Source organism: Myxocyprinus asiaticus, chromosome 30 (assembly GCF_019703515.2).
Source record: "Myxocyprinus asiaticus isolate MX2 ecotype Aquarium Trade chromosome 30, UBuf_Myxa_2, whole genome shotgun sequence".
Taxonomy (NCBI): domain Eukaryota; kingdom Metazoa; phylum Chordata; class Actinopteri; order Cypriniformes; family Catostomidae; genus Myxocyprinus; species Myxocyprinus asiaticus.
In genome coordinates, this window is record NC_059373.1 from 41,348,774 (window position 1) to 41,367,854 (window position 19,081).

The 19,081-nt window shown below is 38.5% G+C and overlaps 1 protein-coding gene across 1 annotated transcript in view; it reads right to left on the reverse strand.

The window, feature by feature from the left end:
* LOC127420698 (forkhead box protein O6-like) overlaps positions 1–10,219 on the reverse strand; it is a 49,504-nt gene extending 39,285 nt beyond the window's left edge. Inside the window, exon 1 of the mRNA XM_051663180.1 lies at positions 9,523–10,219. Coding sequence (XP_051519140.1) covers positions 9,523–9,990 — 468 coding nt within the window. The 5' untranslated portion in view covers positions 9,991–10,219. The remainder of the gene's footprint in view (positions 1–9,522) is intronic.
* Between the last annotated feature and the right edge of the window lie 8,862 nt (positions 10,220–19,081).

Below are 19,081 nucleotides of genomic sequence, written 5' to 3' on the forward strand. Positions count from 1 at the left end.
TTAACAAAAGTGTTTTTGGATGAATTTAACTATCTGAACAGTTTAAAAAGCACCTTATTTCATCCTACTTTCATCCATCCTTATACAGCCTCCGAAGGCAGCATTTTCCAGTTTTCGGATGCAGCCTGTGTCTTCAGGTTAAAAGTAAGGTTTAAACTAAGCGTATGAGCCGCACATGCGGTGCTCCATGCTGCAGCCGATTTGAGAGATGAGACGAGGCAGCGAAACTAAGCGTGCTTTAACCATGGAGCACACGCTGAACACAGTGGACAACATGTTGAAAATGCACTATAAACTTATTTATCAACACAATCTTTTACAATAAAGGCTTTTATGACTCAGCATATATTACTGTGCTGATACTCGCCTCATGACATCTTTTTTAAGTCAATGAGTAAGTTAACCACACAGTAACAGGCACGCAATACTTCCCTCATGTAAACTAGATTTAATGACGTTTAGTGTATAATAAAGTTCAATAAACATCTGATTATTTATATCCATCACCCCAGGAAAAAGTTGATGTAGTAATCCAGAAATCACTTTCTTTTCTGTATAGTCACACAGTACAGATGCGATGAAAACTCAAATAGTGTCTCCCGATGAAGTCTCACACAAACACACACACACACACACACACACACACACACACACACACACACACACGTGAAATGGGTGATTCTCTTTGGATACTTTGTTATATGTTATTTCTGTTAAGGGAATTGTAAAATTAGCGCAATCCTCTGAGTAGCAGACTAGCAGCTAGTTTGTTTACTAACGGTGGCTGTGGAGCTCCTCTCCTTTCTCAATGCAGGTTTTTGACCAACCACAGGCTGCAGCACCTCCCATAGTCCCACAGTTCCTATACGCCCCAAAAGTATCTTCCCCGGAGTAGGAGCTAAAATGTCCCCTAAAACGGCTTCAAGGAACTATAGTTCCTTAGGTGCAAAAGCGACGAAAAGCACCAGTCCCTGGGAAAAGTACCGCCAGTGGGAAAGGTTCTATTGGTGTTATGACCCTATGATTACAAATGCCAGTTAAACAGTGAAAGAACTATGGGAGGCTAAACAGTCATAAGGGAAAGTACAATGTACAATGAAGGGGTTTAAAGTCTGAACCTCCATGAAGTTTGGACAAATTATGGACAAATTTTTCAAACAAACTAGCCATGTTTGCCATCAGATATTTCGAGATATGACTTACTATAAATTATTAAGACCCTGATGACAAGAAAACTTTTTACTGGAAGCACAGTACCAGCTCAGTAAAGTGGTCTATTTAAAGGTACAGTAAGAGCCCTATAAAAATAAGGTCTTATTTAAATTAAGTTAGTTTAGTTTGATTTCCCATAACATTTTAAAGTAATATCCAGTGTAAACAAGAAATGCAGTTTAGTAATTATGTTAATTAGTAATTAATTGCAATTATGTAACCAACCAACTTTGAGCTTGTACCTCTAACATTTTTGGACCCAGTAAAAATAAAAATAAAAAATGTCGTGCAATAGTGTGTGGGGGTTTTGAAATTGTGAATGGCAGGTTAATTGGCGTAAATGAAAACAATTTAAGAAACAAACAAAAACAGATAATTATTTGCTTGTAGGGTTAGATTAGGTCTTGTTGTGGTCTTAGAAATTAAAGATAGTAGGTCTACTTGTGAGTGAGAGCGTTTGCGCGAAACAAGATCAGTAGGCATGTGTAGAGCCAAGGAGGGCGGGGCCGGGCTGGAATGATGCACGCCCGGTCCCCAATCAGCCTGATGGGGCACGCGAGGGATAAAGGCGGCCGGGGACGACAGTACGAGAGAGAGAGAATTACAGGCAGCTGTACTGTGTGTTTATGGTTGTGTGTTTTTGGTTAAGTTGTTTATTAAATTATTATTTAAGTTGTCAAGCCGGTTCTCGCCTCCTCCTTTCCACTGAACCCCCTTACAGCATGTTTATTTTTTCATTAATTACAAACCTGAACCCGACCCAAAACCTGTTGGGTTCTTCGGTCCGGCAGGCTCGGGTCAGGTCGTAGACCTCTAAATCTGCCTAATAAACCTTATATCTAGGGTGGTCTGGGGCATGCTCCCCTGTGAGATTTCTTTTTTTTTTTTTTTTTTTTTTTGCACAAAACAACAGCAAATCATTCAATTCTGGTGACTTTGAGATAAACATTTATTTATTTTCTCAAGTATGAGTAGCATTCATGTAACTATTGGCTAAAGCATTTCTTCCAGTAACTGTTCAGACAGACGCATTTCATGCTAAAAAAGCAAAACGCACCGCAACGAATAGAGCAGAACGCAGGTGTCTCGAGATGCGTTTTTATCATTTGAAGAAGTTATTTTAACTTGACATAGCGTCTAAAAATGCAGCGCTCCTGTGAGAGATGCTAAAAACACATTCAAACGTGACGCAGTTGTCAAAAGACATCTATTTAGCGAATGTTTACATGGAAAATCATTGAAAAACAGCGCGAGCAGACACAAAAACACGTTCGGTTTGAACAGCCCCTTGTTCACATGGAGTTTCTCAAAGTTACCTCTCAAAAAGACAGAATTTTGTTTCAGTTGACTGTAGGTATATTTCCACTGTATCCAGCACTGTTTGTTCTCTGTATTCGTAAATATCCCGATACTGTTTTATTATGTGAGAAACCGCTCCAAATGATTCAGTGAGAGTGCTCTGAATGAATTGTACTGAATCACGAATCGATTCAGACCGTTTTGCATGCCTGTTTGGCCAATTCACTGAAAAGAACCAACTCAAAATAATTATTAATTTGCAAGTTGGGCATTGCTAGTTCTTTTAAACAGCCAACAGAAATATGGGACACATTTCATGATTGATGAAATATTCTGAGAGTAAATATTTCTCAGGTCAGTCGAGCGCTCATGGTACGCACAGTGCGTTTGGCTGTACAGCTGCAGGCACCACTGGTTGGATGTTGGTGTTTGTTGGGGCAGTGTGAATTGACCTTTAAATGTTCCACCAAAAAGACAAGGTTTTTAAGGTTAATGCTCTATCGATAGTGTCAGAAAAGCAAATGTGAGATGAAGAATGCAAAACATATTCTATGGTGCTTCTATAGCACTTTCGGCTCACGTGTTGACTTGTACCCCGGCCATTTACATCGCAAGTGCAATACTCTTTCAGTTGAGCAACTGTGCAATTTGATGACACTTGAACAAGCTTGTAAATGTAGTTTTTTATGTAATGCAAATGTGTTTATGAACTGATAATCTGCAGTTTTATTCGTGATTTGTGTAAAAGTAAATAAAAGTCATTGCTGTTTTAGCACCTCTAGTGTTCATTTCACCATGAAACTGCTGCATAATGTACAACGAGCCACGTTAAAATTATTTGGCAAAAAATGTAGCTATAGTAATGTGTTTCTATGAGACCAGGCTTTGAATATTCGAAGCGTAGCAGCTAACCAATCAGAATGGAACTTGATAGTTTTAAATGCTCTTGCAATTTTTTGTGTTCAATCTGCATCAAACGGCCGATGAACAGTCGGTTGGTATGCATTTTGTTGTTGAGACTAGCCTCAAATAGGCCTTGTGATTTCTATCATTTAGACATATCTCAAACACTGACATCTACAGTAATAACTCCCATAATAATTTATTTCTATATGTCAACTTTTCAACTATTCATATTTTGTAACTATTATTCTAGAACACCTAGCTTCCTAACTGTAAAGTAGAAGACCTCTGCCAGGATCGTGCTTATTCCATTCTCCTCCGAATCACACTCGGGATGCCAGACTCTTTATGTTCAATATTTGTGGCCATAACAATGAGTGTTTCTCCAGAGCTGAGGGCATTGTGCAACTCTGGCCACATAGACCTGCCCTGCATCACTGCCAGGCTGGCCAGCACTGCCACAGCTGGGGTACCAGAGTAGCTCAGTCCACTATTAGAAAATGACTGCCACTATTGCTAATGTTCCTCTATTTCTTACTCTTTTTTACTGTTTACTCTCATGCCTCTCTTCTACTAATTCTATACCATTACTCTCACATTACAGCATTCTGGTCTCATAGATTCACATTCAAGCGATCGAGTCATGTTTTGCACTTGAAACGCGAAGGACTGAGGTGGGAGTCCTGAAGAGCATGCGAGTCAAAACGTGAGCCGAAAGTGTCATAGAAGCACCACAAAATGACGCGGTTGCTTCAGTAATTACGTTTTTCATCTCACATTTGCTTTTATGACACTATAGGTTAGGTTTATGTTTAAGGATTAGGGTGGGGAGGTAGATTATGTTGATTTAAAACTCAATAGAGCATTACCTTAAAGGAGTAGATAAGCCAAAAATATTATTCATTTACCCTGATGCCATCCCAGATGTGTATGACTGTCTTTCTTCAACCGAACACAAATGAAGATTTTTAGAAGAATATAGAGCTCTGTCAGGTCCTTATAATGCAAGTAAACAGGTGCCAGCACTTTGACAGTCACATTTAGGCAGCATAAAAGTAATCCAAGCGACTCCAGTCGATCAATGAATGTCTTCTGAAGCAAATCAATTTGTTTGTGTAAAAATAAATCAATAATTAAAACATTATTAACTTTTAAAAAGCGCTTTCTGACAGTAGTTGACACATCACGTTGTTGTTGCGTGACAACTATAGTTCACAACTTCACTTAAGGACCTGACAGAGCTCTATCTTCTTCTAAAAATCTTCATTTGTGTTCGGCTGAAGATAGACAGCCATGCACATCTGGGATGACATCAGGGTAAGTGAATAATGAGAGAATTTTCATTTTTGGGTGAACTATTCCTTTAAAACCTCATAAACCTTAACTTGCTTTTAGCACCACACAGTGAACATTTCACCTCGGAACTTCCGCGATACATATAATCAACCAGGTAATATCGTTTTGCAAAAAATTTTGCCACTGTCATGTAAATTTTATGAGATCAGGCTGCATTAATGCTACTGTTACAGCTACACCAATGAAGTTAGAAGGAAAGTATTTTGATCATTTTATTTACAGAACTTAACTTTGTAATTTTTTATAACATGCATAGATATAGAAAGAACACAGGAAATAAAATTCACGTATTAACTTAATAACTGTTTCCCCTTGAGAGCAATGAGATTATATGGACATTTTTGCTGAAGTCTCCTGATAACTGTTCCTGAAGAATGTCTCAAAGTGTGCTCAGATTTGTCAAGATCAGAGTCAAATATTTCTAATATGAATATGAAATATTTTAGTAACACTTGTTATTAATGTTTCCTTTGCTAAGGGTTTGTAAAAGAGTTAATTAATGACTAACATGTCTTTTACAAATGTATTATAAACCACTAATAAAAAGGGCAACTTTCATGCAATACTTGCCAAATTGTGAGCATGTTAAATTACATGTTATAAATGCTTAATAAATACACTTATTCATACTTATTTTAATCAAACCATAAAATGCCCTAATTCATGATTTATGTCACAATGCAGCAAAAATAGACTGTTATAGTGAGATTAAAAGGAGGGATTATGTCATTTTGTGTTTCTATTCATGACTGTAATGTCTTGAATCACTTGTGTTGTCACTTTTCTTGTCACGTTGATGTCAAAAGAATGATTTTAACTAGTTCTAGTTACCTAAAGTCCTCTTCAAAAATACTTTTCAGCTTTTCATGCTCATTCACATTATATATCATTTAATAAAGCCTGATGACCATTAAACCAAACTAAACTTTGTGTACATAGGTTACTAATGTCTGAGCAATAAAATTTTACTCTAGGTATAGGCGTAGATGTAGATACAGATAAAGATAGTCTATAGATCACATCCCTGTGTCTTGAACAACATATTACTAGTTTCTCTCCACTCAACACACATGCATTAACAGTGAGCCCCAGCATGTAAACGGATAAATCAAAGACAAACACAATATATACTTTGGAATGACTGAGGAAATCTGATTAGTGTTTTCATGCATCTCGACAGTCACTATCAGTAACAGGATGTGACACACTGTTGATGTACTATTATATGAGATGCCTCTCATCACTGGGCTCATGTGAAAGCCCCACGCTACACCACAGAAATGCAGATACACTTTAAAAGTATGTAAATATAAAAGCAAAACACTCTAACATGATGTTCCTGCCTGAAGCACAAGCATTGGTCATTTGAAAGAGCTGTGTGTGTGTGTGTGTGTGTGTGTGTGTGTGTGTGTGTGTGTGTGTGTGTGTGTGTGTGTGTGTGTTGGCATGTTTAAGTGGTTTATGAGGACATTTTTTTTAGGTTATAAACTGGTAATTACAAGGGTATTATGCTATAAATGTGGTTTGAGGACATTTCTAGTGTCCCCATAATTCAAATCACTTAAAAAACATACTAAACGATGTTTTATTGAAAATGTAAAAATGCAGAAAGACAGTATAAAAATCATTTTGTCTATGGAGAGTCCTCATAATGATAGCTGCACCAACATGAGTGTGTGTGTGTGTGTGTGTGTGTGTGTGTGTGTGAGTGTGTGTGTGTTTATGTGTGTTGAGCATTCTTCTGGGCCCTCCTGCCCTCGTACAACTATAATCCAGCCCTTCACAGGAAACCGAAGCCTATTAATAGCAGCTAATTGATGCCAAAGAAGGCAAGGCTGGGTGTCCGAGCCAGGCCAGCCGAGAGACTGGCTGCCACAGTTGAGACGGGCTGCTCTCTGACGCTATTACACAACAGCTATTAAAGAGTGCTTTTAATGGCACTCTCTCTCTCTCTCTCTCTCTCTCTCTCTCTCTCTCTCTCTCTCTCTCTTTGTATCTGTTCCTCAGTTCCAAATCCCATCAACAACTTGCCATTGGTGTATACATTTCGGTTTTTAAAGATGTTAAAACTATAATGCTGTGCAAAGACAGCACACTGTAACTATTCATTTTGTCAGACAGGTTTTGTCAACTATGCTCAGAGTGTGAAAATTTCAGTAACAACAAAATCCACTCTTAAACCTTGTAACTTAACAGCCTTTTTTCTCTTTTTTTCTCTTTATCTATTCATCTACACTGCAGAAAGTGGTAACCTGCAGTTGTTATCTTAAGGCAGTTAATTCTACCTGATTTAACCCTTAAAACTAGTTTTGTTATTGCAACCTAATGTATTCAGGTTGATCTATCTATCAATGTGTATGAGGTTGCTAAAGGAGGTTCTGCACATTAAGAGGTGAATATGAGTGTGTTTGTATACATATCTGTCTGCTTGTCAGTATTGTTTGTGTGAGTTCATGGCACACTTGTGTCAGAATTAAAGACACATTAAAAAACGATGCCAACTGTTCTGGGGCCAACGTGTTGCATGTGGGTCTGTTTTTTATTTTGATTGAATCAAGTTGTTTTTCTCCATTTTGCCTCCTGCCAGCCAATCAAATCTCTTGCCTTGTTGTGGAGCCTTATGGGAACATATGACTGACATCCAGCTGTACATCCATGGGCAGCACAAACAAGTCATAAGGAATTAAAGCAGATTTAATTTCAGTTTAAAACTACAGGCTTAAGATTAGTTTAGCCTGACTGTTTGTCCTCTATAACCAATGAGATACAAGGATCTAGCGAGAGGTAAAATTCCCATTTAGAAATCTTAAAAGTAGACTTCCGTTATTAATGCTGTTTTGATGATGTAATAAAAGGGATGTGTGTATCAACTATTGCACAAGCTTTGAAAAACAAAAACATTCCCTTACACAAGATGAAGACAAACAAGTCCTGGCCATCCCTTTGAACAAAGAATAAATGATGTACTGGTATGTGTAGTAAAGAGCAATAATTGCTTTAAAATGGTTATTGTTTTGAAACGTGTGAAACAAATGTTTGGGTTCAACACAAATTAAGTTCAATCAATACCATTTGTGGCATTAATCAATTAATTTTGACACATCCCTCATTTTCTTAAAAAATCAAGGTTACAGTGAGGCACTTACAATGGAAGTGAATGGGGGCCAATTTTTGGACATTAAAATACTCACTTTTTCAAAAGTATAGTCACAAGACATAAACAATATGTGTATTAACATGGTTTTAGTGTGATAAAATCACTTAATTACCTTTTCTGTGTAAATTTAGAGCCAATTTTATGACTTTGTTGCCATGACGATGTAACGCTATAAACCCTAAAACCCTCAAATGACTGTAAAAATGACCATTTAAACAACTTTACAGCTCAAATTATACATGAGTTTTATCAGAAGAATTAATGTAAATGCTTTTATAAAATTATAAGCTTCACATTTCTGCCTTTAAACCCTCCAAAAATTGGCCCCCATTCACTTCCATTATACGTGCCTCACTGTGACAGATTTTTGCTTTTTTTAAAGAAAAGGAGGGATGAGTCAGAATTCATTTTTGTGGTAATCAACATTATGCCACAAACTCTGTCGATTGAGTGTAACTTGTATTGAACCCGGAATATTCCTTTAAAATTACATTTTGAAACAATGTATTAACCCTGTTCACTAAAAGATAACAAAAAAACATGCAATTTCTAAAATGATGTTCTTCTAGGGTCAAAATGTTCACAATATTGATTGGAGATTTCAAAAACTCATTGCATTTCAGGGTGTTTTGAAATCTCCAAATCAATTTTGTGAACATTTTGATCATTATCTGTTTTCCATATGAAGAAATAAGCACCAGACATCCACAGATCAGTTGAAAGAAGACAGCTCATAACTGTCTCATGTTCTGGATGTTTTCTGATTTGATCATGGTGATATACAATGTTTGAAAGCCCCAAACCACAGAAAGAAATAGAATTCAAACAAATTCAGCAGTATCTGATTATCATTTTCTAACTTAGATGTTGGTGTTGGGGGGAGGGGGTCCTTTGGGTTCTGCATGAAGCATGTGTAAAGCTGAGAGCATGTGCATACAGTTCAAAATATAAAATCTGATCTAATTCAAATCTTTGAAGCATATGACTTAAATATGAACAGCTGAAACATCCAGCATTTTTTTCTTCGTTCGCCAACCAATGTGGTGCAATTATGCGGTTGTATTTGCCTCGCTAAATAACACTCTTCGATTATGTAATGTTTTAATTACAATTTACGCCGCCTATTTTATTTCCCATAGTCTTTTGGAGGGATGTCAAGACTGAAAAGGAGACAGAAGAAGGGAGGGGGGCGTACTGGAGATCTCACGCAGACAGACAAGGCGTGCGTGCGTTTGTGCGTGCGTGGCCGACGCCGGAGCCGAACCAGCGGGGCAGCTAACCGGACCCACGCGTGTCCCCCAGCTGACCTGCCTTCAGTACATTAGAACGCATCCATATTCAACGATCAATGCGTCATAAAAGCACATTATTGCATATTTAAAAATGTAAAGGCGATAAAAATGTTTAAAGCAATGAACCCACTGAACTCTACCCCTCCTGCAATAAGCAGTGTAATGGGAGAAAGCCATAGGTTTTCCCATCACCAAAATATGAGCGGCCACATCGAGCCATAATTTTGTACCTATATGCACATGCCAAGCACTTGACATGCAGTTATGTCATCTAATCTAAGTGTGATCAGGTGGCAACTGTACCTTCCATCCGGCGGAGCTATTGCTGTCTCCTTTATCCTTGAAATAGGGCACAAATCGCACCATCCAGTCATAGATTTGGGACAAGGTGAGCCTTTTTTCGGGGGTGCTCTCAATGGCACGCGTGATCAGATCCGCGTACGACTGGTTGCCCCACGCGTTCCGTCGCGACGACTTGGATTTGCGCAGCTGCCCGGCCACATCCAGCGCGGCGCCGGACATGCACATCGGGGCGGCCGCGATAGGGGCGGGGGCGCCGGCTGGATGCTTGAACTCCGTCGGCGCCCCTCCGCTCCGGCACGCCGGCACGTTACGCGGCTCCACTTTCACGGACGCCACGGGCAGCGCTCGGTTCTCCTCCTCCGGACAGGGCAGCGGCCAGGTGCACGACCTCGGCCGGCAGTGCGGCTCATAGTCCGCGTCGAGATCAACCTGATGCGCGTCTATGCCGCCGCTCTCCATCATTAGCATGCTGCTTTTGCGCGCCAGGCAAGGTCAAAAGAGAAAATAAAAAACCAAATGCGCCCTTAAATCCAAAAAGGATGAGTGGATGAGACTGTGGTCCCCGTCTGTCGTCTTTTACCACAACAGCAATGCGTGAATAACAGCAAAAGCACCGAAAGCCGTGAATAGACTGCTCATTCTTGACTATACTAAACGCGCAAATGCATCCAATGCATCACGATGTGCAACAGTCTTTCTTCCATATTACTAAACAATTCAGTAGGGTGTCCATAAAGCTGAGGTGCTGAAATCACACACCCATAATACTGAGCCGTGCCAAATCTGAGTCTTTAGTCCCTTTAATCGCGCGCTCGCACCAACTGTTGATCTCTCTGACAGACAGACTGGGCAGCGCTTGTAAGTCTATCTCATCAAGAGGGGCGAAATCATTTGACTTCCTCTGGAGCCTGGCCACAGTTTGCGTTTGTCTGGAACTCTCCGGTCCCTTTTATGTCTCCTGCAGATTTGAAACCGGTTTCTCACGCGAGCACAGTCGATCACTGTTACTGATAGGTGAATGGAGCCGCAGAATTCGCGCGCTCGAGTCGCGTCTTTTCCAGATAATACAGACGACGCGATTGAAAGTCAAAAGGGAAAAAATCTCTCTTTTTTTCGTTAGATAAAATATTCAGACGAACATTCCTTCCACATTGGTTCACGCCTGTTTGCGGATGACTAGACTGGGCTGTAGCGGCGGATAAATGCTGCTATCAGATAATTGGCCGGCGCGTGAATCAAGTCACTCCCTCTTGAACAGGTTTATCCTGGGGGACGCGCATCTTCTACCACACAACATTCATTGCTCTTGAGAAAGATTCACACTGAAGCATTTCCTTATACATCTATGATATGACGATATTTGCAAGCAAAATACTATTTATTGGGAGGAAAGGGTGTTTTGAGCAAAATAATTTATATTCCCATACAGAAATCTGATGTATATGGTCAAATATGAATATACACTGTATGTTAACTTATAGTTCATATATTTGATATGGCGGCCCAGGGGTGCACAACACAACCAAATTAGCAAAGCAAACAAAAGTTGAAAGCACAATGGAAGTAAACCATTACACACTAAAAGCTGCAACACAACGGAAATAAGCCGCAACACACACAAATTAAGCTACCACACAACAAACTCAACAGAAAATAAATACATATATGTAAACACTGCATTTTAATAAGTGTGGCAGTTCTGACTCATTGCTGGCGAGACCATTATTTTGTTCGATCCTAATTCCATCATGGTGTGGCTCTTCTGTTGTGTTGTGGTTTATTTCTGTTGTGTTGTGGCTTATTTCTGTTGTGTTGTGGTTTATTTCCGTTGTGTTGTGGTTTATTTCTTTGTGTTGTTGTTTATTTCTGTTGTGTTGTAGTTTATTTCCATTGTGTTGTGGCTTATTTCCATTGTGTTGTGGCTTATTTCTTTGTGTTGTGGCTTATTTAAGTTGTGTTGTGGCTTATTTCCATTGTGTTGTGGCTTATTGCTTTGTGTTGTGGCTTATTTCTTTGTGTTGTGGTTTATTTCCGTTGTGTTGTGGTTTATTTCCCTTGTGTTGTGGCTTATTTCTTTGTGTTGTGGTTTATTTCCATTGTGTTGTGGTTTATTTCCCTTGTGTTGTAGCTTATTTCTTTGTGTTGTGGTTTATGTTTCTTGTGTTGTGGCTTATTGCTTTGTGTTGTGGTTTATTTCCATTGTGTTGTGGCTTATTGCTTTGTGTTGTGGCTTATTTCTTTGTGTTGTGGTTTATTTCCATTGTGTTGTGGCTTATTGCTTTGTGTTGTGGTTTATTTCCGTTGTGTTGTGGTTTATTTCCCTTGTGTTGTGGCTTATTTCTTTGTGTTGTGGCTTATTTCTTTGTGTTGTGGCTTATTTCCATTGTGTTGTGGCTTATTTCTTTGTGTTGTGGCTTATTTAAGTTGTGTTGTGGCTTATTTCCATTGTGTTGTGGCTTATTGCTTTGTGTTGTGGCTTATTTCTTTGTGTTGTGGTTTATTTCCGTTGTGTTGTGGTTTATTTCCCTTGTGTTGTGGCTTATTTCTTTGTGTTGTGGTTTATTTCCGTTGTGTTGTGGTTTATTTCCCTTGTGTTGTGGCTTATTTCTTTGTGTTGTGGTTTATGTTTCTTGTGTTGTGGCTTATTGCTTTGTGTTGTGGTTTATGTTTCTTGTGTTGTGGCTTATTGCTTTGTGTTGTGGTTTATTTCTATTGTGTTGTGGCTTATTGCTTTGTGTTGTGGCTTATTTCTTTGTGTTGTGGTTTATTTCCATTGTGTTGTGGCTTATTGCTTTGTGTTGTGGTTTATTTCCGTTGTGTTGTGGTTTATTTCCCTTGTGTTGTGGCTTATTTCTTTGTGTTGTGGCTTATTTCTTTGTGTTGTGGCTTATTTCTTTGTGTTGTGGCTTATTTCCATTGTGTTGTGGCTTATTTCTTTGTGTTGTGGCTTATTTAAGTTGTGTTGTGGCTTATTTCCATTGTGTTGTGGCTTATTGCTTTGTGTTGTGGCTTATTTCTTTGTGTTGTGGTTTATTTCCGTTGTGTTGTGGTTTATTTCCCTTGTGTTGTGGCTTATTTCTTTGTGTTGTGGTTTATTTCCGTTGTGTTGTGGTTTATTTCCCTTGTGTTGTGGCTTATTTCTTTGTGTTGTGGTTTATGTTTCTTGTGTTGTGGCTTATTGCTTTGTGTTGTGGTTTATGTTTCTTGTGTTGTGGCTTATTGCTTTGTGTTGTGGTTTATTTCTATTGTGTTGTGGCTTATTGCTTTGTGTTGTGGCTTATTTCTTTGTGTTGTGGTTTATTTCCATTGTGTTGTGGCTTATTGCTTTGTGTTGTGGTTTATGTTTCTTGTGCTGTGGTTTATTTTGTTTGTGTTGTGGCTTATTTCTTTGTGTTGTGGTTTATTTTTCTTGTGTTGTGGTTTATTTTGTTTGTGTTGTGGTTTATTTTGTTTGTGTTGTGGCTTACTTCTTTGTGTTGTGGTTTATTTCCCTTGTGTTGTGGCTTATTTCTTTGTGTTGTGGCTTATTTCTTTGTGTTGTGGCTTATTTTGCTTGTGTTGTGGTTTATTTTGTTTGTGTTGTGGTTTATTTTGTTTGTGTTGTGGCTTATTTCTTTGTGTTGTGGTTTATGTTTCTTGTGCTGTGGTTTATTTTGTTTGTGTTGTGGCTTATTTCTTTGTGTTGTGGTTTATTTTTCTTGTGTTGTGGTTTATTTTGTTTGTGTTGTGGTTTATTTTGTTTGTGTTGTGGCTTATTTCTTTGTGTTGTGGTTTATTTTTCTTGTGTTGTGGTTTATTTTGTTTGTGTTGTGGCTTATTTCTTTGTGTTGTGGTTTATTTTTCTTGTGTTGTGGTTTATTTTGTTTGTGTTGTGGCTTATTTCTTTGTGTTGTGGTTTATTTTTCTTGTGTTGTGGTTTATTTTGTTTGTGTTGTGGTTTATTTTGTTTGTGTTGTGGCTTATTTCTTTGTGTTGTGGTTTATTTTTCTTGTGTTGTGGTTTATTTTGTTTGTGTTGTGGCTTATTTATTTGTGTTGTGGTTTATTTCCCTTGTGTTGTGGCTTATTTATTTGTGTTGTGGCTTATTTCTTTGTGTTGTGGCTTATTTTGCTTGTGTTGTGGTTTATTTTGTTTGTGTTGTGGTTTATTTTGTTTGTGTTGTGGCTTATTTCTTTGTGTTGTGGTTTATGTTTCTTGTGCTGTGGTTTATTTTGTTTGTGTTGTGGCTTATTTCTTTGTGTTGTGGTTTATTTTTCTTGTGTTGTGGTTTATTTTGTTTGTGTTGTGGTTTATTTTGTTTGTGTTGTGGCTTATTTCTTTGTGTTGTGGTTTATTTTTCTTGTGTTGTGGTTTATTTAGTTTGTGTTGTGGTTTATTTTGTTTGTGTTGTGGCTTATTTCTTTGTGTTGTGGTTTATTTTTCTTGTGTTGTGGTTTATTTTGTTTGTGTTGTGGTTTATTTTGTTTGTGTTGTGGCTTATTTCTTTGTGTTGTGGTTTATTTTTCTTGTGTTGTGGTTTATTTTGTTTGTGTTGTGGTTTATTTCTGCTGTTTTTAGCTTACCTGTTGTGTTGCAATGCATTTAGAATTCCTGTCAGTAATTTGTCTGCGTTTAGTATATTGTGAAATCAAATGCAATGCAACCTGTTGCACTGACAGGCACGGGAGGGGATGTGACCAGACACCGTAAAATCAGCAGTCACACTGCGATGTGCGACCTGCACTGACCGTGCGGGCTTTTACATGGTTTTATTGCTCACATTATGTTAGTTCCCACGACAAAACACTCCAGAGGAACCATTCACTGATGAATGTTAGCAGATAATCTCCTCCCAGCATCATATTATCCTTGAGAGACACTGAAGCGCCAAACGGGCGGGCGGGCTACATTTCTTTTGGGGATGATGTCTATAATTGGCAAGCGGTTCCTGTCTCTCGTCCCCTGTTCTATTTCCTATGAACTAGTGCTGTGGGCGGGCCGCGAGCGAATATGCCATTCAGTGTACAGCCCGTGTGTGACTCGCTGATAAATTCACCTGGGGGATTCCGTCCACGCCGCGAGCCAGGGCGCGCGTATCACCTTCTATTTAATCCGACCGGCGGGAGGGACTCACAGACCAGCTCCTCCAATCAGCGTGCGCCTTCAGTCACTCCTCTGCGCTCATTGGTTGTTCCGCGACACAGGTAGGCGGGAACGATGTGCATGTACAAAACTGGTATAAAAGCCATAACCCCATTTTCGGGTTGAAAATCCCCCAGTGATGAAGTAACGGTGTACAATTGGCAGCTGGTCGTCAATGGCAACCTAATCTTCCGATGCTCTGTAGTGGAATGCTTTCACCGTGATTAAATGCCGCTTTTACAACACAAAATGTGGAAAATGGAGATAGAGAGTTAGAGATACACGCAGAGGAAGGTAGAAATAAGAGCGAAATAGTGTAAATGAGAACAAACAGAGGTTTAATTCCAGTGGTGTAGTAGTGTCTGAAGAGGCGGGCATACTGTGAATTTATGAAGCCCCCCACATTACACGTTTATACATATGTAAAATGTGTAAGAAATATATTGATACTGATGATAAAATTACTGATGTAATTATAGTCCCACATGAACTTACAAAATGTATATCAGGGTAAGTTTCTTGCTGGCATGGTGTACTGTACACTACTAAGAACCATGGTGTTCAATGTGTATTTAAATTAATAGGTGTCATTAATGTTGAACTATGAAAATTGTTAATACTTTAAGTACTCTAATTAATTAGCTAATACATACATAATACGTAATATATTACCATATATAGTTTTTTTATTATTATTATTTGTGTACTATAATGTGCTTTTCTGTGTATAGTGAAATTGTTTTCCTACTTACATTTTTTTGTTTGTAATTTTTTTATTTATTTATTTCATATCATGAAATAAAGAGAAAAAAAAAATTATGGCTACACCTGGGATACTTGTGTATCAGCATTAGACATTGGAAATGTCCCGCCCCTTCCTGAAATGGAAAATATGATTGGTTATCAAATATCCAATTGCGTCTGAAATGAACGTTCTGATTGGTGGATCATCTTTGTCGTACAAGCTGCCTTGCCTGTGCCATCAGTTCAGCTCCCGCCTTCCGCTGATCTGTGCACGTTTAAAGAGAATCTCTGTACACTTATAAATAAATAAAAAAATTCCTCCACTCCACTGCTGTGGAATCGCATTAGTAGATTGCAAAATTTCCGGGTCAAAAGACTACTCGTTGTTCTGGCTGCCATACGTATCATCACTTATTTTAGGTGGGCATACGCAAAATCCTAAGAAAGATAGGTGGGCATACGGCAGGGGCGGACTGGCCATCGGGAGAACCGGGACTTTTCCCGAAGGGCTGGCCGCGAAATGGGGCCGAATAACGGCGCGGCGATATGCAGAAAAGGACAGCCCCACACATAACACTTAAAAAATATGGTTCAGATTTTTAGATTAAGAAGAAATTCAGAACTTCAATTACAAATATCTTACATTCAGGCCACGCCCACACTCATCATTTTAAAGGGGGTTCCAGCACACAATTTTTTTCGGAAAATGCAAGGGACTAGGATATGATGTCACGAGTCACGTAGGAGAGCTTCTGCATAAGTAAATAATACATTACATATAATAAATATTATATGAAAACTCTTAAAATTAATTGTCTACTCACTTTCCTGCAATAACACTCAGCTTGAAATATGTATTCATTAGCCACGTTTACATGCAACCAAATAATCTTTTCATAATCAGACTGATAGCTCAATCGGATTGAAAAGCCTTCACGTAAACACAAAAATGAGCTGGATCCGAATGAAATTTCCATCCGATCGAAGGGAATGGTGTAGATCTATAATAATCTGATTAAAAAACAAATATTAGCCATGTAAACGTTTGAATCCGACTACTTTCTCAATCGTATTCTAAAATAATTGTGCTTATGTGCAGAGATGTGGTGCGTATTTATGTTTATACATGATACTCTTTGTGTGAACCTAATTTATACAAAGCAATGACAAAACGCATTATTAAGGGTATGCAGGCTCGCACTGAATATTCTGCAGGGCACATATGTTCTTTCATGAGATTACATACAGCAAAAAAGCTTTAAGCAGCAGGTGCATTTACGGCATTCTGTGTTCCATGGCGTGTACGGGACTTCACTCAATTCCTGATGTCGAAACCATCATTTCTAAAGCATTTCTTCTTTGCCACAGTGACAGTCGATCGTACGTGACAGATTAGGAAAGTAAATGTTAGAATATGTTTTACAAGAGATGATGCCAAGTGAACACACATCGTCCTCAAAACTTATGTTAAATTACACGCGGTTATAGGCTTTGAATTAAAAAAACTCAAAAATATCAGTAGACTATTAATAATAATATCTAGGTTTTAGACGTAGGCTTTTTATATTGTACAAGAGTAAAACTCTTCTTCTGACAGTTATTTAACACTGCGAGCATCCCTTCTCTTGCTGTTTTTCGATGTTTAAAGAAGTGTGGGATTTGAGTGTTATGGTGAATGGGGACGAATGTTATTAAATAAAGGAACACAATCTCAAGACAATCCGCACTAATTCGTACAACTTCTATTCACATGCACACCAGCCAATCAACAAACACATTTAAAATCGATACAATACACACATCAAATTTTTGCTAACCTCTTATCCAACCAGCATGATCACACGGTAGGTTGGCATGTTGTTTCTGAGAGTTCCTGTACCCTATAGGATCGGGCACAATCAGTGAAGAGTATGATTCGGAGGTTGCATTTTTCCCTCTTACATTACATTTTTACTCCACTGATGGTTAAGTTTGGGATTTAGGTTGGGGGTTTCAGTTTATAAAATATGCGTTCCTCGCACTGTATGAAAGCCTGTACAGCGGAAAACAACTTGCTTTTGACTCCCCTCTCTAGACATTACACCCAGAAAATGGAGCTCACACGTGCACATAAGCCCAACAACACTTACCGCTTTGGTCACTGGGGGCAGTGTTTCAAATTTCAGTAAGCACAGACCGATTTCAGCTAAAGAAGAGTCAAACTACTGTTTATGATTTCACTGTGAGATCAGTCTGAGCCAACACTTTCTTTTTAAGGAAACATCTGTGAACAAATTTAGTTACCCATTGTGTAATAAAAAGCCTGATGTATGTGAATAGCCTGTAGTATGCCTCCTTTGTCTCCTAAACCGTCATGTTTTTTTTTTCTTCTGTGGAATACAACATTGATTTACCTCTTAAAATCATGGTTAGGTTTAGGGTTTGGGTATGGTTTACACTTTTTGAAGCTCACAGTACTCAGATTTTGATGAGTGTGGAACTCAGAGGCATTTGCCAAGCATACTGTGATGTGTCTGTGACCAATCTTACTCTTGTTGATAAAGCTTGTTCATGTTTTGCACATGCTGTCATCATTTTTTAGATTCATTTTGAAGCTTTTGCCCAATGTGCCTGCAATTTAGGCCCTGACTCTCTGACCTCTGAAACACTTTTGGAACACATGAACGTGTCAACTGTCAGATATCTTGTCATGATCCTGCCTCTTTGGTCTTGTTTTATTCTTGTTTTGGCAGGATTGTGACAGTTTCCTCCGCCTATCTCTCAGGCTGTCCCATGTGCTGTTGCTTTTCTCTCTTCCTCATGTTTGCCATGGCAGCGCTGATTCGTGCTGCTCGTGATTATTGGCAGCACCTGTCCTCAATCTTCCCTTCCTCTATATATTCTCTCCTTTGTCTTGTCTTCCCCACCATATCGTTGTGTTCAGTCTCCAGTCCAGTCGAGTTGTTCCTGTTTGTTTCCAGTTTTCTCCTGTCGGTTTGTTTTAAGTTCTATTTTTGTCTTATTTTCTCCCTCGTGAGAGTTTTTGTTTGTATTTGCTTGGTGTTTATTCAATTAAAAACCCCTTCATTGTCATCCTGCATCTTGGGTCCTTCTTAAAAAAATGTGTCACATTTGTTGTAAATTACACATGCTGCTAATTGGCTAATGTGTCTAATCTAATGTGACCCACCTTTGCAGCTTAATTTGTAATTGTGATTTAGTTCCTTAAAAGTTAAACTCCTTTATCATGTGGTAAAGAAGCTTTGACTGTAAGCTTATTAGCAGGCCCACACTGAATCTGCACCTGCAGAACTCCACAGAAAGCTCTGCAGATTTACCCAGCATTAGAACGCCTGTCATTCACAAAGTTTTGCATGTATCCTGCCCCTTGTGTTCTTTTATTAAATATTTGGGCAAATTTGATAATGCTTTCAGCAAAAAAAAATTAAAAAAAATAAAAAGATTTCTTCTGGCCCTGAGTATTAGAGAAATAAGTATTTGTAGGTTTTTAATTGATATATTAGAATGCTTGTAAAAGTACAATTTGTACATGAAAGTAAAATTAATATGTCCATGAAGATTTATTATCAATGATAATGTAGGCGATTCTCACGAAATCTGTCAAGAAAAGGTCCTGGTCCTATTTTACTGTTAGAAATAATATTTTGCATATTGAAAATAAAGCATATTTTTAGGGCCATGAAGATTTTCTTTT